Source organism: Mauremys mutica, chromosome 1 (genome assembly GCF_020497125.1).
Source record: "Mauremys mutica isolate MM-2020 ecotype Southern chromosome 1, ASM2049712v1, whole genome shotgun sequence".
NCBI lineage: Eukaryota > Metazoa > Chordata > Testudines > Geoemydidae > Mauremys > Mauremys mutica.
In genome coordinates, this window is record NC_059072.1 from 300,999,028 (window position 1) to 301,020,524 (window position 21,497).

At 41.7% G+C, this 21,497-nt stretch overlaps 1 protein-coding gene across 4 annotated transcripts in view; it reads right to left on the reverse strand.

Annotated features, from left to right (window-relative positions):
• ELF1 (E74 like ETS transcription factor 1) overlaps nt 1–21,497 on the reverse strand; it is a 146,790-nt gene that overhangs the window by 38,787 nt on the left and 86,506 nt on the right. For all 4 annotated transcript variants that reach the window (XM_045012549.1, XM_045012536.1, XM_045012526.1 and 1 more), the window contains exons 2-3: nt 15,007–15,315; nt 5,315–5,489 (exon numbers count right to left, since the gene is read on the reverse strand). In XM_045012549.1, the coding sequence (XP_044868484.1) occupies nt 5,315–5,489; nt 15,007–15,078 (247 nt within the window). In that variant the 5' untranslated portion in view covers nt 15,079–15,315. The remainder of the gene's footprint in view (nt 1–5,314; nt 5,490–15,006; nt 15,316–21,497) is intronic.

A 21,497-nucleotide genomic window follows, 5' to 3' on the forward strand; every position in this document is an offset into this window, starting at 1 on the left:
TGCAAGGCCCTTGATCTGTGCTCTGTCCTCCACGGGGGCACAATGTTTGCAGCTAAACAGGCAGCCCCAGGCTCTCCTAAAGATGATGAGGAGAAGACAGAAAAGGTAAAGCCCATCACTACCCCCCCCCCCGAAGTCCCTCTCAGAAAATTTTGCTACCCCCAATATGAAGCTCCTAAAACTCCTCTGTATCCAGCTCTGCCAACAGCCCCAGAATTTACTGAATCTAAAACTGTAGCAGAATCTTTGCCTATTGCGATAACTAACCTCGATGGAGTTAATCTTTCTTGGCTCAGGTCTCGCTACCTTCCTAGGTTGCTCTTCACCCCCCCCCTTCCCCCTCTCCGCCTCTCCTCACTTCGGCTCTCTCTTTTTGTTTTAAAAATTAAAAGCTATAGTTTTTACAGAAACTTCCAAAAAATAAAGCAATTGAAAACAGAACAAAACAAGAAACAAAAAGAAAACAAGGTAAAAACTTTAAATCCAGTAAATTAATTATTTTAACCGTTCAGGAATGCAACAGCTGGAGTTATTCCTAACTTTCTTGAAGATATGGTTGCCAAGCAACAGAAGTGCACTCTCTGCTTCTTATTCTAACCACTAATATTTGAAACATGGGCTTTTCTTATTTCCATATAGCAGAGTTTTAAAATAATGTTAAATATAAAGTAATGCAAAATTCCTTGTTACCGAATTAATACAAATACATTTGGCAAATACTAATATATTTTTATCAAATTTATGCTACAAGAGCATGTTGCTAAGAGCTCAAATGGAGGCCTCATCAACCTCGAAAGCAACAGATTAAGGTCCCAAGCTTGTGGGTATAACCTGTCCATTCCTTTAAGAAAATGACACACCATCGGGTCTGAGCGGCCTGCCACTTCTGGGTGGAATGCCAAAATGGTGGCCAGGTGAACTTTTATCGATGAAATCGACAAGCCCTGCTGCTTTATATGTAGCAGATAGTCCAAGATAAAGGGAATTGATGACTATATTGGAGAAGTATGACTCTGCGAACACCAGATCAAGAATCTCTTTCACTTGGCCAAGTAGGTCACCCTGGTGGATGGTTTCCTACTGCCAAGGAGAACCTTCCTAACAGGATTGGAGTATGTGAGCTCTACTGGGTTTAACTATGCAGCTTTCAAGCTGTGAGGTGGAGAGACTCGAGATTAGGATGCTGGAGCCGGCCGTGGTACTGGGTGATCAGGTCTGGAATTAAAGGGTGGTTGAGGTGTCCATTGACAGCTCCAGAAGCATGGTGTACCAGTGCTGGCGGGGCCACACTGGCACTATCAGTATCGCTGAGGCTCCTTCCCTCCAGATCTTGAGAAGAACCTTGTGGACAAGTGGGATAGGTGGGAACGCGTAGAACAGGTGATCTTTCCAGGGAAGGAGGAACGTGTCTGCACGAGAGCCCAGACTGTGATTCAGGCAGGAGCAGAACTGCAGGCACTTCCTGTTGCTCTTTGTGGTGAACAAGTCGACCTGGGGAACTCCCCACAGTTGGAAAATGTTGTTCACCACCTCCAGTCGAATGGGCCACTTGTGCTTGTGGAAGGATCTGCTGAGATGGTCTGCCAGCTCGTTTTGAGATCCGGGAGTATTGAGTGGGCTAGGCAGAAGTCCCAGAGCTTTAGGGCTTCCTGACATAGGGGAGAGGTACGTGTTCCACCATCTGTTTATATAAAACATTGCTGTTGTATTGTCCATCAGGACTGATATGCATCTCCCTTCCAAATGAGCTTGGAAGGTATGGCATGCCAGATGAATTGCTCTCAGCTCCCTGACGTTGATGTGAAGCGACAGCTCCACTTGGGACCAGAGGCCCTGAGTTCCGAGCTCTCCCAGGTACACTCTCCACCCCATCACCGACACGTTGGTAACCAGACACAGCGAGGGATGCAGTTTGGAGAAGAGGACCCCTGCGCACACCACTCGCGGATCGAGCTACCGCTAAAGAGACTCGAGCACCCGCTTTGCCTGGTCGATACACTGATGTTAGCCAGGCCTGGAGAGGTTTGAATATCAGCCTCCTGTGTCGTACTACGTATGTACAAGACGCCATGTGTCCGCGGAGCTTCAAACAATTCCTTGCAGAAGTGGTGGGGTATTCCCTGAAGCCTTGTATAATGTTGTGCACAGTTTGAAAATGAGACTGTGGTAAGAAAGCTCTGGCTTGTCCTGAATCTAACACTGGCCCTAAGAACTCTATTCTTTGAGTAGGAGATAGAATCGATTTTTTGCACGTTCAACAGGAGATCCAGCCTATCAAATGTGGACCTTATCAAGTTGACATGTTGTTCCACTTACACCTTGGAATGGCTCTTGACTAACCAGTCATCAAGGTATGGGAATATCTGCACCTGCCTTTTTCTCAAGAAGGCTGCTATGACTGTCATGCATTTGGTGAACACACGAGGGGTTGGTGACAGGCCGAACGGGAGAACCATAAACTGATAGTGAGTATGGCCGACAACGAATCTTAGAAACTTCCTGTGGGATGGGACTATGGAAATGTGGAAGTATGCATCCTTCAAGTCAAGGATGGCATACCAATCCCCTGGATCCATCTGGAGCCCCAGATTCTGGGCCACCCTTCTGAGAAGCTCCTGGTGAGCTCTACTATCAGCTGGGGCAGGTGCTGAGGATGTTCCTGCTACTGTTTCATCAAGTGAAGATGATGATGAGGCTCGGGCTGGTAAGGGACCTTCCCGTCCGAACTCAATGCGTGCCTGGTCATCAGTATTGGCGCCCATCTCAGTGCCGACTGCAAAGCCGGTAGCAGTGCTGGTAGCAGTGCCGATGTCGGCACCGCTATAGAACTCTCTGGCCCTGGATGGTGCTCATCCATCTCAGGCGACAGAGAGATCGCCGTGAAAAGGACCCCTGGGATTGGTGGTATGCTGACGGTGTCCAAAAGGGCCACTGCGCTGGCCACGGCACGGGTGGGAAGGGTTGTCCCATTTCCAACCTCTGAAGATGCCACTCCACACGGTGCTGGTTCCTTCTAGATACACAGGACTCTGCTTCTGAGTCTGATGCTGAGGAGTCCAAGTGCACATACCGTGGTGGCGCTGTGCCTGACAGTGCCGGGGTGAGGGCAAGCGGTGCCACATCATCGCTGGCTTATCCCTGATGGTACTGGAGGTCTTTGCGGTGCTGGATGCTTCCTCTTGTGTTGGTCGGGAGAGTGCGGGCCCATTAGGGCTATGAGGCCTCTGGCTGCCTCAAAGGTCTCTGGAGTGGCGGGGAGATCGAAGTCCTCCATTTGACTCTCATCCACTGGCACGGGACTCTACGGAACCCTCTGCAGGCCTGGAGTCAATCATATTGCCTCAGGCACAGATGAGATGGATTGGCCCGGCACAGTTGCGCTCCGCTAGCAGGCTCATGCTCAGTTATTTGAGCAGGTGAGCTCCCTCTGTCCATCTTCCTATGCTTTTTGTGAGGCGGTGGTGACTGTGAGCGGTGCCGGGCTTCCCACGTCAGGAAGTCTTCAGTGCTGGGGAGTGATGGTGCCCAGCCCAGAGTCCATCCTCGGTGCTGCAACGTCTCTGATTGAAGCCAGTGCGCTACACACTGCTGCTGAAGTACCAGTGCCAGGTCCATGAGGCTCAACTCCGACTGTGGCCGCAGGGCCTGTGGTCCTTTTCCTTCTTAGTGCGGGGGTGGAATCCTCTGCAGATCTTGTCCTTATCAGTCTGGTGGGATTCCCCCAGGCACTTTAAGCAGGACCTATGTGGGTCGCCCTTTGGCACTGGCTTTTGGCAGACCCCACACAGCTTAAACCTCTGGAACTGAGGCATGCCCTGACCCCAGCCAAGAGAAGGAAACAGAGAAGAGAACCCTGGGGGGGCTCAAAGGAGATGAGGTTCAAACACTACACTATGCTCTACTAAAAACTATTAACTAACTGTTGAAACTATTTTCAGGTAGGAACAATGAGTACACTAGGGGATTGTTCGAAAACAAGAGAGAAGAGAACGCTTCAACGACCGTCACTGGCAGTAAGAAGGAACTGGAGATGCAGAGGGTCGGTAGGGCCCAATATGCAGGGCAACTCCAGGGGGCACCTGAGCTGACCTGATGGTACCGCTAGTGGAAAAACCTTCTGGTGACTGTGCACGCGGCCCGCACACACCTACTTGGAATTGATATGAGCAAGCACTCAAAGAAGATGTGTTCTTAACTTGGGTTAAAATGGCAGTCAAGACACAGCAACTCAGCTCAACAGCTCAAATTCAAGCCTAAAGGGCAGCCTGAGCTAGAACCACAGCTACTAAACTTAATTAAAAGTTGAGTTACCATGTCTTCATTGCCGCTTTAACCAGGGTTAGCTAATGTGAGTTACAAACGCAGCTTTTTTTGCAGCATAGACATACCTTAAGGGTGGTATCTGTGTTGTCTTCTCTTTACTGTACAGCCTTAATGGCGCTCAATGATAAAGTATTCTAGTTTAAGAAAATATTTTCTACTTGCTCCATCTCAGGTTTTCTTGATGCATTTTGGGGAACCAGAGTTACAGCATTAAGTGGTTGGGGGGGGGGAGGGGCACGGGGGAAAGCGTTGCTGCTTATTTTTCCAACAGCACCATAACTTTGCCACATTGGGTACATCCCATGCTCTCTGTTGTTGTTTTTCCTGGTAAAATGTGTAGCATTCATCTGTAAAATGCAAACCATAAGAGACACAACAATGTGTACCCTTGTTGCTAGAACCTTAAATTTTTGAATTTCCTGACTGGCTAACGTGGCTCACTGCAATTTTAAAATTAGATGTAAACAACTTTTTGCAATTCATATGTTTCAAATAAAATAAAAACAGTGTGATTTTTAGAATACTTTCACTGGGGTTTGAAACCACATTTCTGGGACTTGTATTTGTACTATTGTTCATTTAACGCAGGACAAATAAACTTTAATCAATCTTTAATATCAGAAAGTAAAAGACACTGAATATATTGCTAAATTGCAACTCAAAAGTGCTTTCTTGTCAGTAATGTGGCAAATAGAACTGATCAAAAAACATTTCAGCAGAAATTCAAACAATGAAAGTTTTTGGTTCTGGTTAAAAAGTCCAAAATTCTCTACAGAAAGCAGACATGTTTTCCTTAAGTTGAAAACCCATTTTTTGCTGAAATACTATTTAGATAGAAAATTGTTTACTTCATAACAAAGAACATAGTATAGTCCTATACATTTCTTCCTTACTTGGTATGGGCAGAACTTTGGTTGATTTTGCTCTTTGTCATGAAAACGTTTGTCACCGTAAGCCTCTCATACCATACAGAAATATTTCTCTAACAAACCTGTAAGGGTGATGTCATCATCTTCTATTATTTGCTCTTCTGCAACATCCAGGGAACTCTCAGTAATCATGTCACTGGATTCATCAACGCAAGCTAAGCCAGAATAATTGTGTAGGAGGTCTGCACTAGGAATATGTTCCACAATGACAGCAGGGAAAATGGATGGATCACCAAGCTATAAAAAGGAGTATTAAAAGAAAACTATTTAGATTATTTCAGAATTTAATGTTTGTCTATCTGGAATATTTCAATCTTAATCACATCTATAAAGTGTTACTAGAACATTGATATTTGTTCCTGACAATCTAATCAACCAGCAATCCCTCAACATGCAAATTGGCACAGCTGCAGAAGGTGGTCATATAACAGCAAAATAATCATTAGAATTTTTAAAAGGATTACTTTGTACTGAGCAAGCATATTTATTACAGAAATAATTGAGAAACAATTAATGTATATCCCCATGACAACATTTTTACAGAGTCACTTTTCAGAGTAAAACTGTACTTCAAAAAATGGACTGGGCAGAGGATTAAAAAACATATTGTAGGGGATAACTGCACTGGCTGGAGGAGTAGAAGGGAGGGAGATGTTTTCCAATTAATTCCTATGGTTCTATTAATTTGAAGCTAATCTGTCCCTCCTCTGCACCGCAGTATCCACTCTTTGTCATCACCCCACCCTCTAAATTTCTATCTTGTGTCAGATGTCAAAGAAATGAAGCAGCTGGAGAATCAGAAACATGTCAAGCCAAGCAACAATAATTAGAAGACGAACATTCTTTCAAAAGGCAGTCCCCCAACAGGAAGAGGTTTTCTGAAAGTGAATGTTACAACAGAGAAAAGTTTTCTAAAGCTAATTTTCTAAAAGGTCATCTGCAGGAAGAAATTCACTAGCTGATGGTAGCACAGTTTGTTACAATTATTTCAAGATTTCTTTCAGCAATCTCCATACTACAAAAACATAGAACACTATTAATTTGACAAATTAAAAGAAAGGTTATGAGAGTGGGTCCTTCTGTAAACAAAATAGTGTGTATGGACTTAGGGCTAACATATACTTCATAAGAGTACAGTATAGATTTGTGCCCTAGTTCAAGCCATTTTTTTAACCATTCAAGAAAAAAAATCTTATGATTGTGGTCATAATCTGATCACAGTATGCAGTTCAAGTTCAAGAAAAACAAAATATATTCCAAGCCAATGATTCAATATAAATGATGGCTATAAGGTCAAGTATCTCTCAGCAAAAATCCAGGAAGGGAATTATTGGTAGCACTAAGTTCCATGAAAAGTTTTGATAGGCAGGAATTAGTATTTTAAGTCATTCGGTAGTTTTTAAAAATATGTTCTAACAACAATTGTTAATGGGTAATAAGGCTCAAATTAAACAAAATCCCTAATATATTTCAGTGGGTTTCTACCGTTAAGAGTTAAGAATTCAGTAGACACAAAAGCCAATTATGGAAGTTCAGCAAGTAAGTTCCTCAAAATACAGGAGTCAAAATAAAATAACATCTACAAGAGCAATAAAATGGTCAAAAAGCAGACCTAGCTAAGGTCCCTCAGGCAGTTCTGCAAAAATTAGGATGTGAACAGGTTAGAGCTGAGGAGAGGCCTGTCTGAACAAGAGTGACTCCAAGAGAGAAAGGGCACAAAGTCACAGCATCAGAAAAGATGACTGCTGCTAAGCAGTTCAGTAGAATAATGAGCTTCACTAAGACTTATTAATGAACCCCAAAGGAGTGCTCTCATGTGAGTCAATAGAATCAGTCTGTGTTATTAATATTAAATCAAAACGGCTCACAAAACTATTATCCCATTTAAGAACCAAGCCAGCTAATTTTCTTAATGGCACAAGACTAGATAGAAACTAACCAGTAATCTGCCCTGCAGTTTCCCAAACTTTGGCCCACAGACCACTGTTGGTCTTCAGAGATCTGGCTCGTCACATGGTTTGGGGTCTATTTGTTTCCACAACAGATATGAGGGGAGTTGAAATGAAAAGCAAAAAAGGCAAAGGGACAAAATAACGTAGTAAAAAGAGGTAAAGTCAAATTCTTTCTGTATGTTTGAAATTGCTTTATTTGCCCCAGGGTGTTATGTGACCATGAACTTGACAGTAAATGCAGCAAAGAATCCTGTGGCACCTTATAGACTAACAGACGTTTTGCAGCATGAGCTTTCGTGGGTGAATACCCACTTCTTCGGATGCAAGTGGTGGAAATTTCCTGGGGCAGGTATATATAAGCAAGCAAGAAGCAAGCTAGAGATAACGAGGTTAGATCAATCAGGGAGGATGAGGCCCTGTTCTAGCAGTTGAAGTGTGAAAACCAAGGGAGGAGAAACTGGTTCTGTAATTGGCACGCCATTCACAGTCTTTGTTTAGTCCTGAGCTGATGGTGTCAAATTTGCTCAGCAGTTTCTCTTTGAAGTCTGGTCCTAAAGTTTTTTTGCTGTAGGATGGCCACCTTAAGATCTGCTATTGTGTGGCCAGGGAGATTGAAGTGTTCTCCTACAGGTTTTTGTATATTGCCATTCCTAATGTCTGATGTGTGTCCATTTATCCTTTTCCTTAGAGACTGTCCAGTTTGGCCGATGTACATAGCAGAGGGGCATTGCTGGCATATGATGGCATATATTACATTGGTGGAAGTGCAGGTGAATGAACCGGTGATGTTGTGGCTGATCTGGTTTGGTCCTGTGATGGTGTTGCTGGTGTAGATATGAAAAAGTTTGAGATTCCCCAATATAACCAATACCAAGGCATAAACGTATTGTGAAAACATGGGAAAAATGTTAAAAAAGAGTATTAAGGTTGAAAAGTCAAGCACTCAAAAAATTTAAAATGCCGGAATTAAGGTTGCCTGACACAAAGGCATCCCCCTCCCACATTTCAAGTCTGTTATCCAAGGCATGAGGTATCAGAGCTTTTTAAAGCAAAGGCCACGAAAACTTTTTAACATGAGCAAAACAACTTATTTTTCCCTCACCTCATTCTCGGAAATGGCTGATTCATTTGGCTGAAATTAAAAAATGAGCCTGAGGCAGACACCTAGCATGGAAAACTTAAGCCCAAAAACTTAAAGTCTCGGAAAGTTATAAGTTAGCTTGGCAGAATTCACATTTATTTATTTATTTATTTTAAATAATTTTGATGGATAATATCAATGTTTATTTTTAAGCATTTTTCCCTATATTTAGCTATTTTATTTAGCTATTTAAATGTTCAAAGTTGCAGGAAATTATGATGGGGATCAAAAAATAAGGGGTCAGATAATTATTTAATAACAGCAGATGTTGACATTAAAAAAAGTTAAACTTGTATAGCCTCTAAAAGCACAAATTGTCAATATCACATGTCAAAATATACAAAGTAAATATCCTTAAGCCACGCAGGTTCTCAAGCAGCATTTTTCTTACTTTGCCTATCCGTAAATTTCTATTATTATCAATGGAAATATTTTTTCATCGATTTGTGTGTGTAAAGTGAAATCAACATTTACCAACAAAAATCTAACCCTTCCAAGCCTAGCTATAAGCAACTGAAAACAGGACTTTGTAGTGAGAAGTGTCGTGCAACCTTAATAATAAACAGTGCTACCAGCCCCACCTATAATATATATATTGTGCAATATAACACATCCTCTCATATCATTTGCTAATTCTGAACATTTCAATGGTTAAATGCAAACTCTTCCTAAATTATCAGGGTTTGAAGGTGATGCCATGTTTACAGAGGAAAAGTATTTTCTCTAGATTTGAATGGAAGTCTTGGATTACAGTTTTGAAAAGTAATGCATGAGCCCCTAAATTATAAAGTCCCATCTACATTCAAGGAAAACTATGTTAGCCAGAATAGTTTCCAAACTTTCTTCCCAGAGTAGAGCTTATATGTTTTTAACATTGCTGAGTAGGCCTTATGAATGGTGGGACTCCCAACCCAAACAAGGCGGAAGCTCAAGATGCTGGAATGGGGAGGGCAAGAGGGTGAGGAGGAAATGAAGCCTTAAACAGCCTCCTCTTGCAATCCTGTTAGAAACAGATTGTTTGATAATGAAGTGTACCTTCCCTTATGGTTCTGCTGTTGCACTAGCTTGGTAGATGAAAATGTTGCTTACTTTATTTGCCCATAAGGCCAGCCTCTCTCATTAGCATCTTTCTCTATAAAAATGGTTCTGGCTCAACATGCTCTCTCTCCAATGGCCTAAATTTGTGCCACTTCCTCAGCCTCCTCAGAAGCAGAAACTAAAGCACTGGCTCTCAAACTTTTGTATTGGTGACCCCTTTCACACAGTAAGCCTGTGAGTTTAACTCCCATTATAAATTAAATTACCAGTACTTTAAAAATATTTAACACTATTTAACACTACTATGAATGCTGGGGGAGAAGCGGGGTTAGGGGCGGAAGCTGACAGCTCGCGACCCCCCCATGTAATAACCTCACAACCCCCTGAGGAGTCACTAACCCCAGTTTGAGAACCCCTAAACTAAAGAAAGCAAGTAAACTATATTGTTGTTATTCTTCAAGGCAGTAGGTTTTAAATAATTACTTTGCTTCAGAAGAATAAATCCAAAGAAACGCTTTTTACTAAAAACAAGGAAGAGTATTTACAATTTAGAAACAATTTTTGTGTAAATGAAATTCTTGTCCAGAGCTTTCTAAGGTCCCATCTACACTGCACAGTAGAAGTTATTGTGCTGTGGAACCTGGCTACAATAGGTCAGTTATCTGTTCATTTTTACAATATCTTCAGTCTTGCACTATCAACAGGACTGAACCATATTTTGACAGTGTTACTGTACTGCAGCCTTGAATTTTAGCAGTCTGTAGGATTGCTCAGGAACATGATTTAGCACAACCTACAATTATGTTCTGACCATGCCTGGGGTCTACTGTCCCAAATACACCTACCATGGTAGTTGTAACTAAATATCCCCAACATCTCTCTCACCTATAGAAGTTGGTCCAATAAAAGATATTACCTCACCCACCTCTCTCAAATATCCTGGGATCGATATGGTTACAACTACACTGCATATCCCAACACAGTAATTTATACAGTGCCAAAAGACAGTATTAGGATAATTCTTAGTTTTGCCCTTTGTTTAAATAATTATTTGAGGAGTTTAGTGACACACACTGTTCAGGAAGGAAAAGGTGAACGTAATGAAAAAGCTGGAGAATATAGAATATAGAAAATTATTAGTAATAGCCATGCTGTCATATGGTAAGTAAACTTGATTTAAATAAATTATAGTCTTAGAAGAGTAGGAGTAAAAATCAGCAACACATTTAAAAAAAACAACTATCACTTTTTGGGTTTGCATACTCATAAGATGCAAAGTAAAGGTTTTCTTTCCTGCAATATTAAGAATAGGAAGCCTGCAGCAAATATTCTGTAATTACTCACAGAAAATATATATACACTTGTAGGCTTTAGTGAAAAATGAAACTTTGTAAAAAGAGAGGTTTTTTTTATTGACAAAATTATTTTTACATTGACTGCACTTGCAAATTTCATCAATAAAATTTCATTCACCCTCTCCCACCCCCCACCCCACAAAGTTCTAATGAAATATACTGATATGTAAGTGACAAGAGAAAGAGGTAATTTCATCTCAGATTTTCCATATCCTTCTCAATAATATAACTGGAGGAAAAGTACTTGGATCCCAATAGAATAGAAGATTGAAACTACTAGTAGTTGTGTTATTTTAAGTCACAGGAGCAACTTTGTACAAATTATGAATGGCAGAAGTCTGATAGAATTAATAGTCAGAGATCCTCTCCTTCTTTGATGGAGACTGCCTGTGAAATCAGAATTGTCAGCTTTTGACAAGGTGTCCACCACACCTAGGCACATGAGATTAACAAGTCTCACAGCAGCTTCTGGGGAGCAGATAAATGTGGTGTGTTCCCCATGGAACTGGAAGCCCATGAAGGGAGACCTGAACCATGTCGTCCTAGGAACTTTCTGAATATAGGAGTCCTCCTCAGACAGAAACTGACTTCAGTTCCATCAACCCTGCCAAAGACAATCCATCCTTCCAAATTGACCCACAGCCAGATTATCAGTCCCAGGAAAGTGGGAAGGGGACTGAGAATCTGTCTGAAAGATACTCTGCATGGAGATGGAGAGTAAAACTTACTGCCCGATCCAGAGGCCCTGTGACACCCAAGTTGAGAGGGGCTATCTGCAAAGTAAAGGAGACTACTGAAGGAGGACTGGAATTGGGCCAAAAGCTGGAGAAAATCAGTCCCCACTAACTTGACTGCACTGTTCTGTGAATCTGTGCCATGGCATCTCAAAATAATTGACAGGCCACCTGCCAGGCAATGAGACTGCACTTTCTGAGGTCCTCCCTCCCTCTTGGAGCAGTGTGAAGAGCCAAAAGTGGCAGTCAGAGCGTAAAGAACCTGTAAGAGATAGCACCAGGTCTGATCCACAAGCACTACCAGACCTAATGTACCTTTGGGAAGGTAAAGTGGCTGCCAAAATGCAACTGTTTCAAGCCTGGAACTTCCTAATCACAACTGCAAGGCAGTGAAGGAATGGGGGGGAGGAGGGGGAAGAGAAGAGAGAGAGAGGAGAGTGATAGAGTAAGACCAGAAGAGACCAACATGTCATCTAGTATGTCTTCCTGTATGGCACAGGCATCAACACCACTCAACAACCAAAATTAAACCAAAGTATCAGCCCCTGGGAGAACAGACTATTATGTGCCACAGGCAGGAACTGTGGTAGGGAGCATATCTGCCGGAATTGGAGCCTCTACGATGGGGGTGGGCAAATTACTGCCCGGGGGCCGCATCCGCCCCTCCAGATGTTTTAATACAGCCCTCGAGCTCCCACCGGGAAGCAGGGTCCAAGGCTTGCCCTGTTCTGGTGCTCCAGCCAGGGAGCGGGGTTCAGGGGCTTGCCCCATTCTGCGCAGCTCCTGGAAGCAGCGGTATGTCCCCCCTCGGCTCCTACACATAGGGGCAGCCAGGGGGCTCCGCACACCGCCCCAAGCGCTGCCCCCGCAGCTCCCATTGGCCAGGAACCACAGCCAATGGGAGCTGCAGTGGCAGCGTCTGCAGACAGGGCAGCGTGCAGAGCTGCCTGGCTGCACCTCAACGTAGCAGCTGGATGAGGGACATGCTGCTGCTTCTGTGAGCTGCTTGAGGTAAGTGCTGCCCAGAGCCAGCACCCCTGACTCCCTCCTGCACCCCAAACCCCTGCCCTAGCCCTGATTCCCCTCCTGCCCTCAAACTCCTCGGTCCCAGCCCAGAACATCCTCCTGCACCCCCAACCTATCATACCAAGCCCAGAGCCCGCACCCCCAGCTGGAGCCCTCATCCCCTCCCGCACCCCAGCCCCCAATTTTGTGAGCATTCATAGCCCGCCATACAATTTCCATACACAGATGTTTCTCTCGGGCCCACCCCTGTTCTAGAAGTACAGCCTAATTTCAGAGTGATGGTACTCCATGCAAAAACAGAATCATCCCTATTTAAGCAGGATCTGTTCTGTATAGCAAAAGAGTCTGTAATCCTATTAGTAGAGTAAGCACAAGCTAACCCACCCTATTTTCAAGGCTGTGACGAAGTTTTTATGCTATTTGTGCATGGTCACACTTGCACACTCCAAAAAGGACCATTGAGAAAGCAAAAAAGAGCATTTCCTAAACAGAAATGGACAAAGCTGGTAAGGGAAGAAATCATATTTCCTGTTCATGTAGAGTAATTTAAAACTTAAATTGGGTGACACCAATACTCAAAGCTCAGCTAGAAAAAAAAATCTTTATTAGACCAATAAAAATATTTTCAGGGCTACAACTTTCTAATTGCCAGCCCTGGACAAATAAACAGAAATATCAATTTTATCCATCATAGAAATCAAAACCCTTAGCAATTCTGTATATAATTAACTACCTCCCTGATCTTACCACATGATCCCTCTGATTTATACATTCTAATACAGCATATTTTTTGGTAAGAATATAATATGACACATCCATATTCAATTTCCACTTTAACCACTCAGATCTTTCTCTATAGAAGCGTGTCCCTTTTTATAAGATTCATTCTCATAAATCAGCCATCTCTAGATTTATCCTCATCTCTTGCAATTGAGCTAAGATCCCTCAGGTTTGGAAGGAACTTGCAGCAAGGTATTCTCAATGAGTGGTCGTTGGCATTATAGAGTTCACTTTTTCCCATTAGTCTGTCACAGTCTTAATTGGGTCACTTTTAGGGCATGCTACAAGACTGTTTTCCTAGGCTTTTTCTAGCGTAGGATTTATTGGGCTTCCAAAATGAATGCCAGGGAGGCATTTGTTCTAAGGCTGAAGAACTCTTAAGGGAGGTTTATATTGCCCTCTTGAAATATTTGATCATGTTCTTTATATGTTATGCCTATTTCCATTTGTCTACATCAAAACATATTTAAACAGAGCAAAAACATGCCAGATTCATTTCTTCTCTATGAAGTTGTAATGAAGCATCCTTTCCTTCCTCAGCATTCTCCTCTGCCATTGGCTGGGAAAGTGAGAACAACAATAAATAATGCTAATAAATAAGGCTTGCTTTCCACTAAGTTTATGGAATTGCAATATTTGAATCCCTGGGCTGTCATGAACTCTGGAAAAATACAGGGAAGGAAGTTACATTGCCAAAACTTCCACCCAAAAGTGAGTAAGCAGTTCAAACTCAGTTTCATTGGAAGCATGTGACAGTACGTGACAGCAGATGTTAGCCAATCAAAGCCCTTTAGGTAGGTCATGTTAAAAAAAGCCATAAGCATGATTACAAAACCAGAAGTATTGTAGAAGGAGAGGGGATAGGTGCTTTCCACATAGAACTTTTAAAAGATATTATGGCCTAGAAAGACAGTAACAGTGTTTAGCAGCATTTTGAAAACTGCCTCCCTGTAATACTGCCTTGCTAAATTTCTTACTAACAAATACAAATCTTACCTGTAACAGGCATTTGAAATCTCTTAAGAGCAGTTGCCCTCTTTCCTCCATAAGTATGATTATTATAATTTGCATTTAAGGAATCCTTCACTATAGTGTCAAGGCAGATTTTACATCATTTAAACACAGGGCCTGGCTTAGATAACTAATTGAAAGAGTGGTTTGAAGGGGATGGAGAATTTTTCTTTGTAATGTGACAGACACTAGCCTAAATAAATTGTTGGAGTTTAAATTGCTAGTTGCATTTTTGAGTAGCTGACCAAAACCCTTTAACGATGTAGTTCAGAAAATAACCCATAAAGTACATACAGTATCCAAGATAACCTCCTGGTAGTTTTTCTGTCCATCTGTGGAGCAGCAGCCTCCCCATATTTATAATCTTATCCAAGTGTATTGGAAGGGTTAAAAAGACTGCTAAATACTAGGGCTTTGGAATTCTGCATCTACCAATGGGATCTACTGGCACAGATCTGTTAACAATGAAGAAATGGTCTCTTCAATACCACAGAAGTCACAAGGTTTTGACTACCAAGCACTTGAACTATTTTCTGCTTTGTTCACACACACTGCATGAAGCAACAGTGAACTTTCGAAACTGTGCTAACATTTTCTGTGGTAATAATGATCTCAATGCTTAGTTTAAAAAAAAAAAAGAGGGCGACATGTTTTCTGATATTTTTAGAATACGCACATCACTGACAAACTAATATAGCTTCTTTTTTTATCTCATACCTGTTGCTCATCCTCCATGACGTTGCTGGCAAATTCAAACACGAGCTCATTCTGTTGTACAACTGCTGCCATAATAAAGCATTCCCAGGTCTCAGTGCCACAGAAGAAAAAAATGCTCTCAAATGTAAAGAAATGGAGACTGTTTCCAAGATCCAGTCAGGCAGAAAAACACGATTATGAAATGAATCAGGTGTCTGGGCCAATAATTCCTGGACAGCCAATCTTCCTGGGTTCTTCCCTGCTCAAATATAAACAAACCCGGGGAAACCTTTCCTGAAATGTTGTCCTCAGTTAGATAACCTTTCACCCCTGAAAAACAAAAATATTACAATGAATAAGTAGTTGCCTTAACTGTACAGCACAGCCATAAAATTTTGTTCAGAGTGATAATGAGGATCCACATCTACATCACATAAAGTCAGACACTTCCGTATCTTTAGAGATCTTATTTTTACAGATAAGAACATGTTTAATTTAGTGTGCTTCGTAAACCAGTTTGTTTCACCAAGTGGGACATGAGTTTCAAAGTGTATCAGATTAAAATAAAAGTAGCATACTGACAAGTAAAAACAAAAAAAGATAATTTAAATACAATAGTTACTGACATTTTATTTTTCACTTGATACACAGCATGCAGCTCCCATACTTGTTAATTAAGTAACTAAGAGAAGATTCAAGGTACAATATAAAATCCCAGAGCGATCTAATAAGTTATTGAATACAACAGGTACTATTGTTTTCTCCTCCTCATTTGCTGGCCCAATTTTGAAAAGTTATTTTGCCAGTTAAATGGATGATTCACTTTATCTTGGTTAACTCTTAGAGCACAGACTAGATAAAACAAATACATACGCTTTTTAAACTAATCCTTCTAAAATCCAGAAAGCCCTGGAGTTCTCACACTAAGCAGCCTCTCTTTTTAAAATGTACTGTAAATGTATCCTTATCTCTAGCACAGGCTTGCAAGCAACAGGAAGGAAACAGCACTGACCACGTCATGGCAAATTAGAACATGCAAAGAACTGCACGCTACAATAGCAAAAAACAGAAATGCAACTTAGGAATGTAAACAGCTTCATTGGAGGGATATGTGCTTACAACTCCCACATTCTAATTTATTCAGCAGCAATAAAAGGTAAAGGCAGCTGAAATGGGCTCAAAGTGGTAAGCTGTATCACATTTTTTCAAACAGGACATAAAATGTGATCTTATTTATATGACTCATATATTAAGTAAATCGATAAGAAAAAGCTGAGAAACTTTTTTAAAATATAGGCCAAGATTTTCAAGAAATAGGTGCCTAAAGCTAGATGCCTAAGTCCTTATTTAGTGCCTAAATATGGATTTAGGACCCTAACTTTAAGCACCTATTTTTGAAAATATCAGCTCATGGTTCCATCCACTGCATTAAATTCAGATCTCCTAAGACAGTTTTCTATCAGGGTACATTTACCGCTGGGAGGGACGCAGAAATCTTCCAAGGGGTATGCCAACTCATCTTATTTGCCTAGTTTTACAACAGGCTCTAGAACCCTGAAGCAGGACAGGGATTCCCCATGTACTGCTGCAATAACAGAGGAAGGAGGATAAAAATTCAACAAACAACGTGGGAGCTGGTGGAGTGGGTATTGCAAGGTGGGACAGGGGCAGGATTAAAAAAAACAGTCCCCTCGTATCGCAAACAACATGAACGCCATAGCTAGCAGCTACCACTTTCCAGACGCCCAGCTCTGAAGGCAGTGGCTGCCACCAGCAGCAGTGCAGAAGTAAGGGTGGCACAGTATGGTATTGCCATTCTTACTTCTGCACTACTGCTGGTGGCTGGGCAGCCAGAGAGTTTTTAAGTGAGGTGAAACTTGGGGTACATACGACAAATCAGACTCCTGAAAGGGGTACAGAAGTCTGGAAAGGTTGAGAAGCATTGTCCTAAGACACAAGTTATATATTAGACATATAGCAATACACTGTGAAATATGCATTTTGAGCCAGCCAGATCCTGTGGTCATTAAAGTCAAAGGCAAAATTTCTAAATGACTTTAAAGGGAACAGGATTTAGCCATTTCTGATTATTAACAACTATGTTTACATACAAAACTGACCTTGTTAAAGGGAGGGGATACAGATTCTTTGGTTTGTTTTACAGTGGAATAAGACAGGGAGAATGAAACTGCCTCTCTATTTCCCTAGCATCAAGAAACCTAATTAGGGAGGCGATGTCATGTGCTATAACTTCAGGAAATCCAACAGCTAGGTCTTCCTTACTCAGGGGACACAGTGTCTGTTATAGTATTCCCTAATTAATGAATTACAATTACATGTTAACAAAGAGGGTAGTATAAAGCACTCAATCTTCCTCTTCCAAAATCAGGAAACCCAAGACTGTACAAACATGAGAACCTCCCCAACTTCTAACTTAAATTCCCCATGAGAATAATCACAGCTCTAAATAAAGGGCATATACTCATCCGAGTTTTCTTAATGGAAGCCACATGCATGAATATATTTTTTAAAATATTATTTTAAGATTGAAAAATTAAACAAATTTATTTTGTAAAGCACTATAGTATTTGTGAGGTTCTCCATGTATCCTCAGAATACACATACAGGTTGCAGCAGTGCAACGACTCTAGGTTACCTCTCAATGTTTCTAATCTTTAATCTTGAGGGATGCTTCTAACCTCCCTTACCATTTATGTCTTGGCCTCTCTTTTGAGAAAATGCAAGTGCCAATAGTGTCAGTCATATGCTCACTAATCTCATTTCACATCGGCCACCTAGCAGTCTGTTTGCTGATATTGAAAATGAAGGATACAGCAGCAAAAGTAAAGTACCGTATATATTCATTCATAAGCTGAATATTTTTGGTAAAAAATTGACACATCAAAGAGCAGGGGTCGGCTTATAAATGGGTCTACACAAAAATTTGATGATTTTAAACTCGATGGAATCATTGAATTGAATATTTAATACATTGTTGTTTTGTTTACCTGGAGTGTCTGCAGGCATGGAGCCCCTGAGCTCCCTGTGGTTGCGGTTCCCCGTTCCCAGCCAATGAACCGTGGCTACAGGGAGCTGAGGGGCTCCATGCCTGCAGATGCTCCAGGTAAACAAAATGTCCTGCCAGCGGCTTACCCTGACAGGCTGGGAGCCAAAGTTTGCCGACCCATTTATTGATATCAATACTGCAGCCTTTTAAAGTTGCAAAGGCTTTGTTTAGTGGATTAGATTGGCTTGAAATGGACCTCGTAAATCTCAAGCCAATATGAAAATATAACGTGCAGAATCGATGGAATCTCTAATAAAACTGAAATAGCCTGTTATCCCTACAGATATGCCAGTCTGCTTTGAAATAAACAAAGACCAATAATAATTTGACAGTGATAAAGCAGGTGACATTCCTATATAAAGTCCTACAAAATCTATAACTACAATAATAATCTATTTTCATACTAGTATTTAAAATGAACAGTGAAATCAAAAGAAAAAGATCTTCTTATGCAGCGTTCAAACTTAATGTTGTTGAATATGCAGAAGCAAACAATAATTGTGCCACTGCTCATGAATTTTGTATCAATGAGAAGCAAGTAAGAGAATGGCGAAAAAATAAAACAACACTAAAAGACATGCCAAGAAGCAAGAAAAAATGTCCGAGGTGCACTTCATTTCCTGAGCTAGAGAAAGATCTCAATAATTGGGTTGCTGAATGTCGACAAAATGGGTACATTGTCACTAGAACTGGAATTCCTCTGCGTGCTCTGCAAATGTCGAAAGACGACAAACACAAGTCAGTAAAGCCGTCAATGTTTGTCACATCAGTGGGTTGGTGTACTCGCTTCATGAACCGTCATGGTCTCTCTGTCTTCGTCAGTGAACAAAGATAGCGCAAAAGCTGCCTAGAGATCTAGAAGAAAAAAATCAAATCTTTCCAAAGGTTTATTATAAAATATCGAAAGGAATATGCATTTGAACTGTCACAAATAGGAAATATGGACGAAACACCAATGATATTCGATCTCCTGAACAACAGAACAATAACCAATGTTGGTGAAAAAACAGTTTTAATTAAAACCACTGGCCATGAAAAAATCCATTTTACGGTGGTTTTATCATGTTTGGCAAATGGATCAAAGCTCCCTCCTGTTCTTATTTTTAAAAGAAAAACCTTGCCTAGAAACATGAAATTTCCTGCTGGTGTCATCGTACGTGCACACGAAAAGGGATGGATGGATGAAAGTGGGACTACTGAATGGCTGGAAAAAGCCTGGAATAAGAGACCAGAAGCACTTTTCAAGAAACCTGCTATGCTCGTTTGGGGCATGTTCAGGGCACACAAGACTACTTCGGCTGTAGTACCTGGAGTCTTAACTTCAGTTCTACAACCGCTTATGTCTGCCTGAACAAACCCTTTAAAGACAGGATACGCAAAATGTGATTTGAATGGATGTGCTCGAGCATGGCGAAGTTGACAAAAGGCTTATGAAGCCCTAAATCAATCTGGTCGCCCAGTGGATCAAGGACGTGTGGGTGTCCATTCCCTCGGAAATGGTAGAAAAATCATTTAGGAAATGCTGTATCAGCAATGCACTCGACGGGTCAGAAGATGATGCCATATTTGATGATGACACAACAGAGGCTGATGATGAGAAGGAATCTGACTCTGAAGACGACACTGTCGACATCTACGATGACAATGCAGGTTCAGCTCTGACTGAAGCAGAGTTTAATGAACCGTTTGGCGAATCAGAGACTCATTCAGACTTAGAACAATACGAGACTTTAAAAAGTCTTAAAATCCTTCAAAGTTACTTGTTTTAAATATCCATTTACTGATTTTAAATATTGACTGCAATTTTGAAGGTGAATACATATTTGTTCAGTTATTATAACAACAGTTTTTTTGTTAGATTACATTAAAATAATTCTAGCAAAACTTTTGAGTGTTTCTTGTGATGCCAGCTTTTAAAATATAGCAAGGGTCGGCAAACTTTGGCTCCCGGCCCGTCAGGGTAAGCCGCTGGCGGGTCGGGACGTTTTGTTTACTTGGAGCGTCTGCAGGCACGGAGCCCCTCAGCTCCCAGTGTCCGTGGTTTACCATTCCCAGCGGCTTACCCTGACGGGCCGGGAGCCAAAGTTTGCCGACTCCTGAAATATAGGGTCGGCTTATGAAAAGGTCATACAGTTTTTGCTATTTTTACCTAACCATTATGGAGGGTTGGCTTATAAATGAACGGGCTAATGAACGAGTATATACAGTAGTTTAAACCTTCCCCAATAGATACATTAATACTTTTTCATTAAGATGAAATATTTTGTTTGCACTTTCTCTAACCAAGGAACAGCAATACCAATTTCCAAGCATCACAGTCCGGACACTATGAGTTAGTGTGCAAGGCCTACAGACTTGAATTTTTCTAGCAATGAAAAAAAGTAGATATATTAGCAGCAGCAGTTCTAAATTAGGGTAAATTAACAAACTCAGACACATCCTGCCCTGTGGAGTGCTAAAGATACTTCAGTACTTTAACAATACTTTGCACTTCTGAAACTTCCTTTCATCCAATGATAAAGCATTCTGCAAACATTTAAAGCTGCACAGTACTGTACGGCAAATACTACTGTCTCCATTTTTACAAATGAGGAAATGGAAGGGCAGAGTTGTTAAGTAAGTCACTCAAGGTCACAAAGAGAACTGGAGGCAGAGACAGGAGTATAACCTGATTCCAGGTTCCCTGCTTATCCACTAGACCAGCAGTTCTCAAACTATGGGGCGGGCCTCACAAGGGAGAATCGGGAATGTGACAAGGGAGGCGCGAGCTCTGTATGTGTGTGTGTGTAGTTTTTTTGTTTGTTTGTTTTTTTTAAGAGCTCTGACCATCAGTCCCAGATGGCTGGGGCTTGTGCGGAAGCGCTGTGCACGCATGGGAGGCGGGGAAAAAGACGGCTGGAGCCCCGCCACCTGGGCTTGGGCATTCCTTTCCCCATCCCCCAATCCCTCACTCGGAGACAGCAGGACTCTGGCTGTCAGCTCCGGGATGGCAGGGTTCTGGCTGTCCGCCCCAGGGTGGCAGCAGCAGCGCAGAAGTAAGTGGGGCAATGGGGCACTAAGACTACTGCGAAAAGTGATGACAAATATAACTTCTCACATTGCCCCCCTTACTTCTGTGCTGCTACTGGCATGGCGCTGCCTTCAGAGCTGGGCGCCCCGTCAGCAGTCACTTCTCTCCGCTCTGCCTTCAGAGGTGCATAGCGGTATATGTATTTGGGGGAGGGGGGAGAGCACATAAACGACTACAGACAGACACAAATAAAGGCGGCCTGATCAAATAAGTTTGAGAACCACTGAACTAGACACATTTTTTAGAAAGCTAGCATAGGAGATTTATTCTTCCATTGATGCTAGAGCATAATTCCCCATAACATGAAGAGCAATTACCTGTGACCATTGATGGATAACTAGGTTCTTATAAGTTTCAACTTTTACTTTAGTTTTT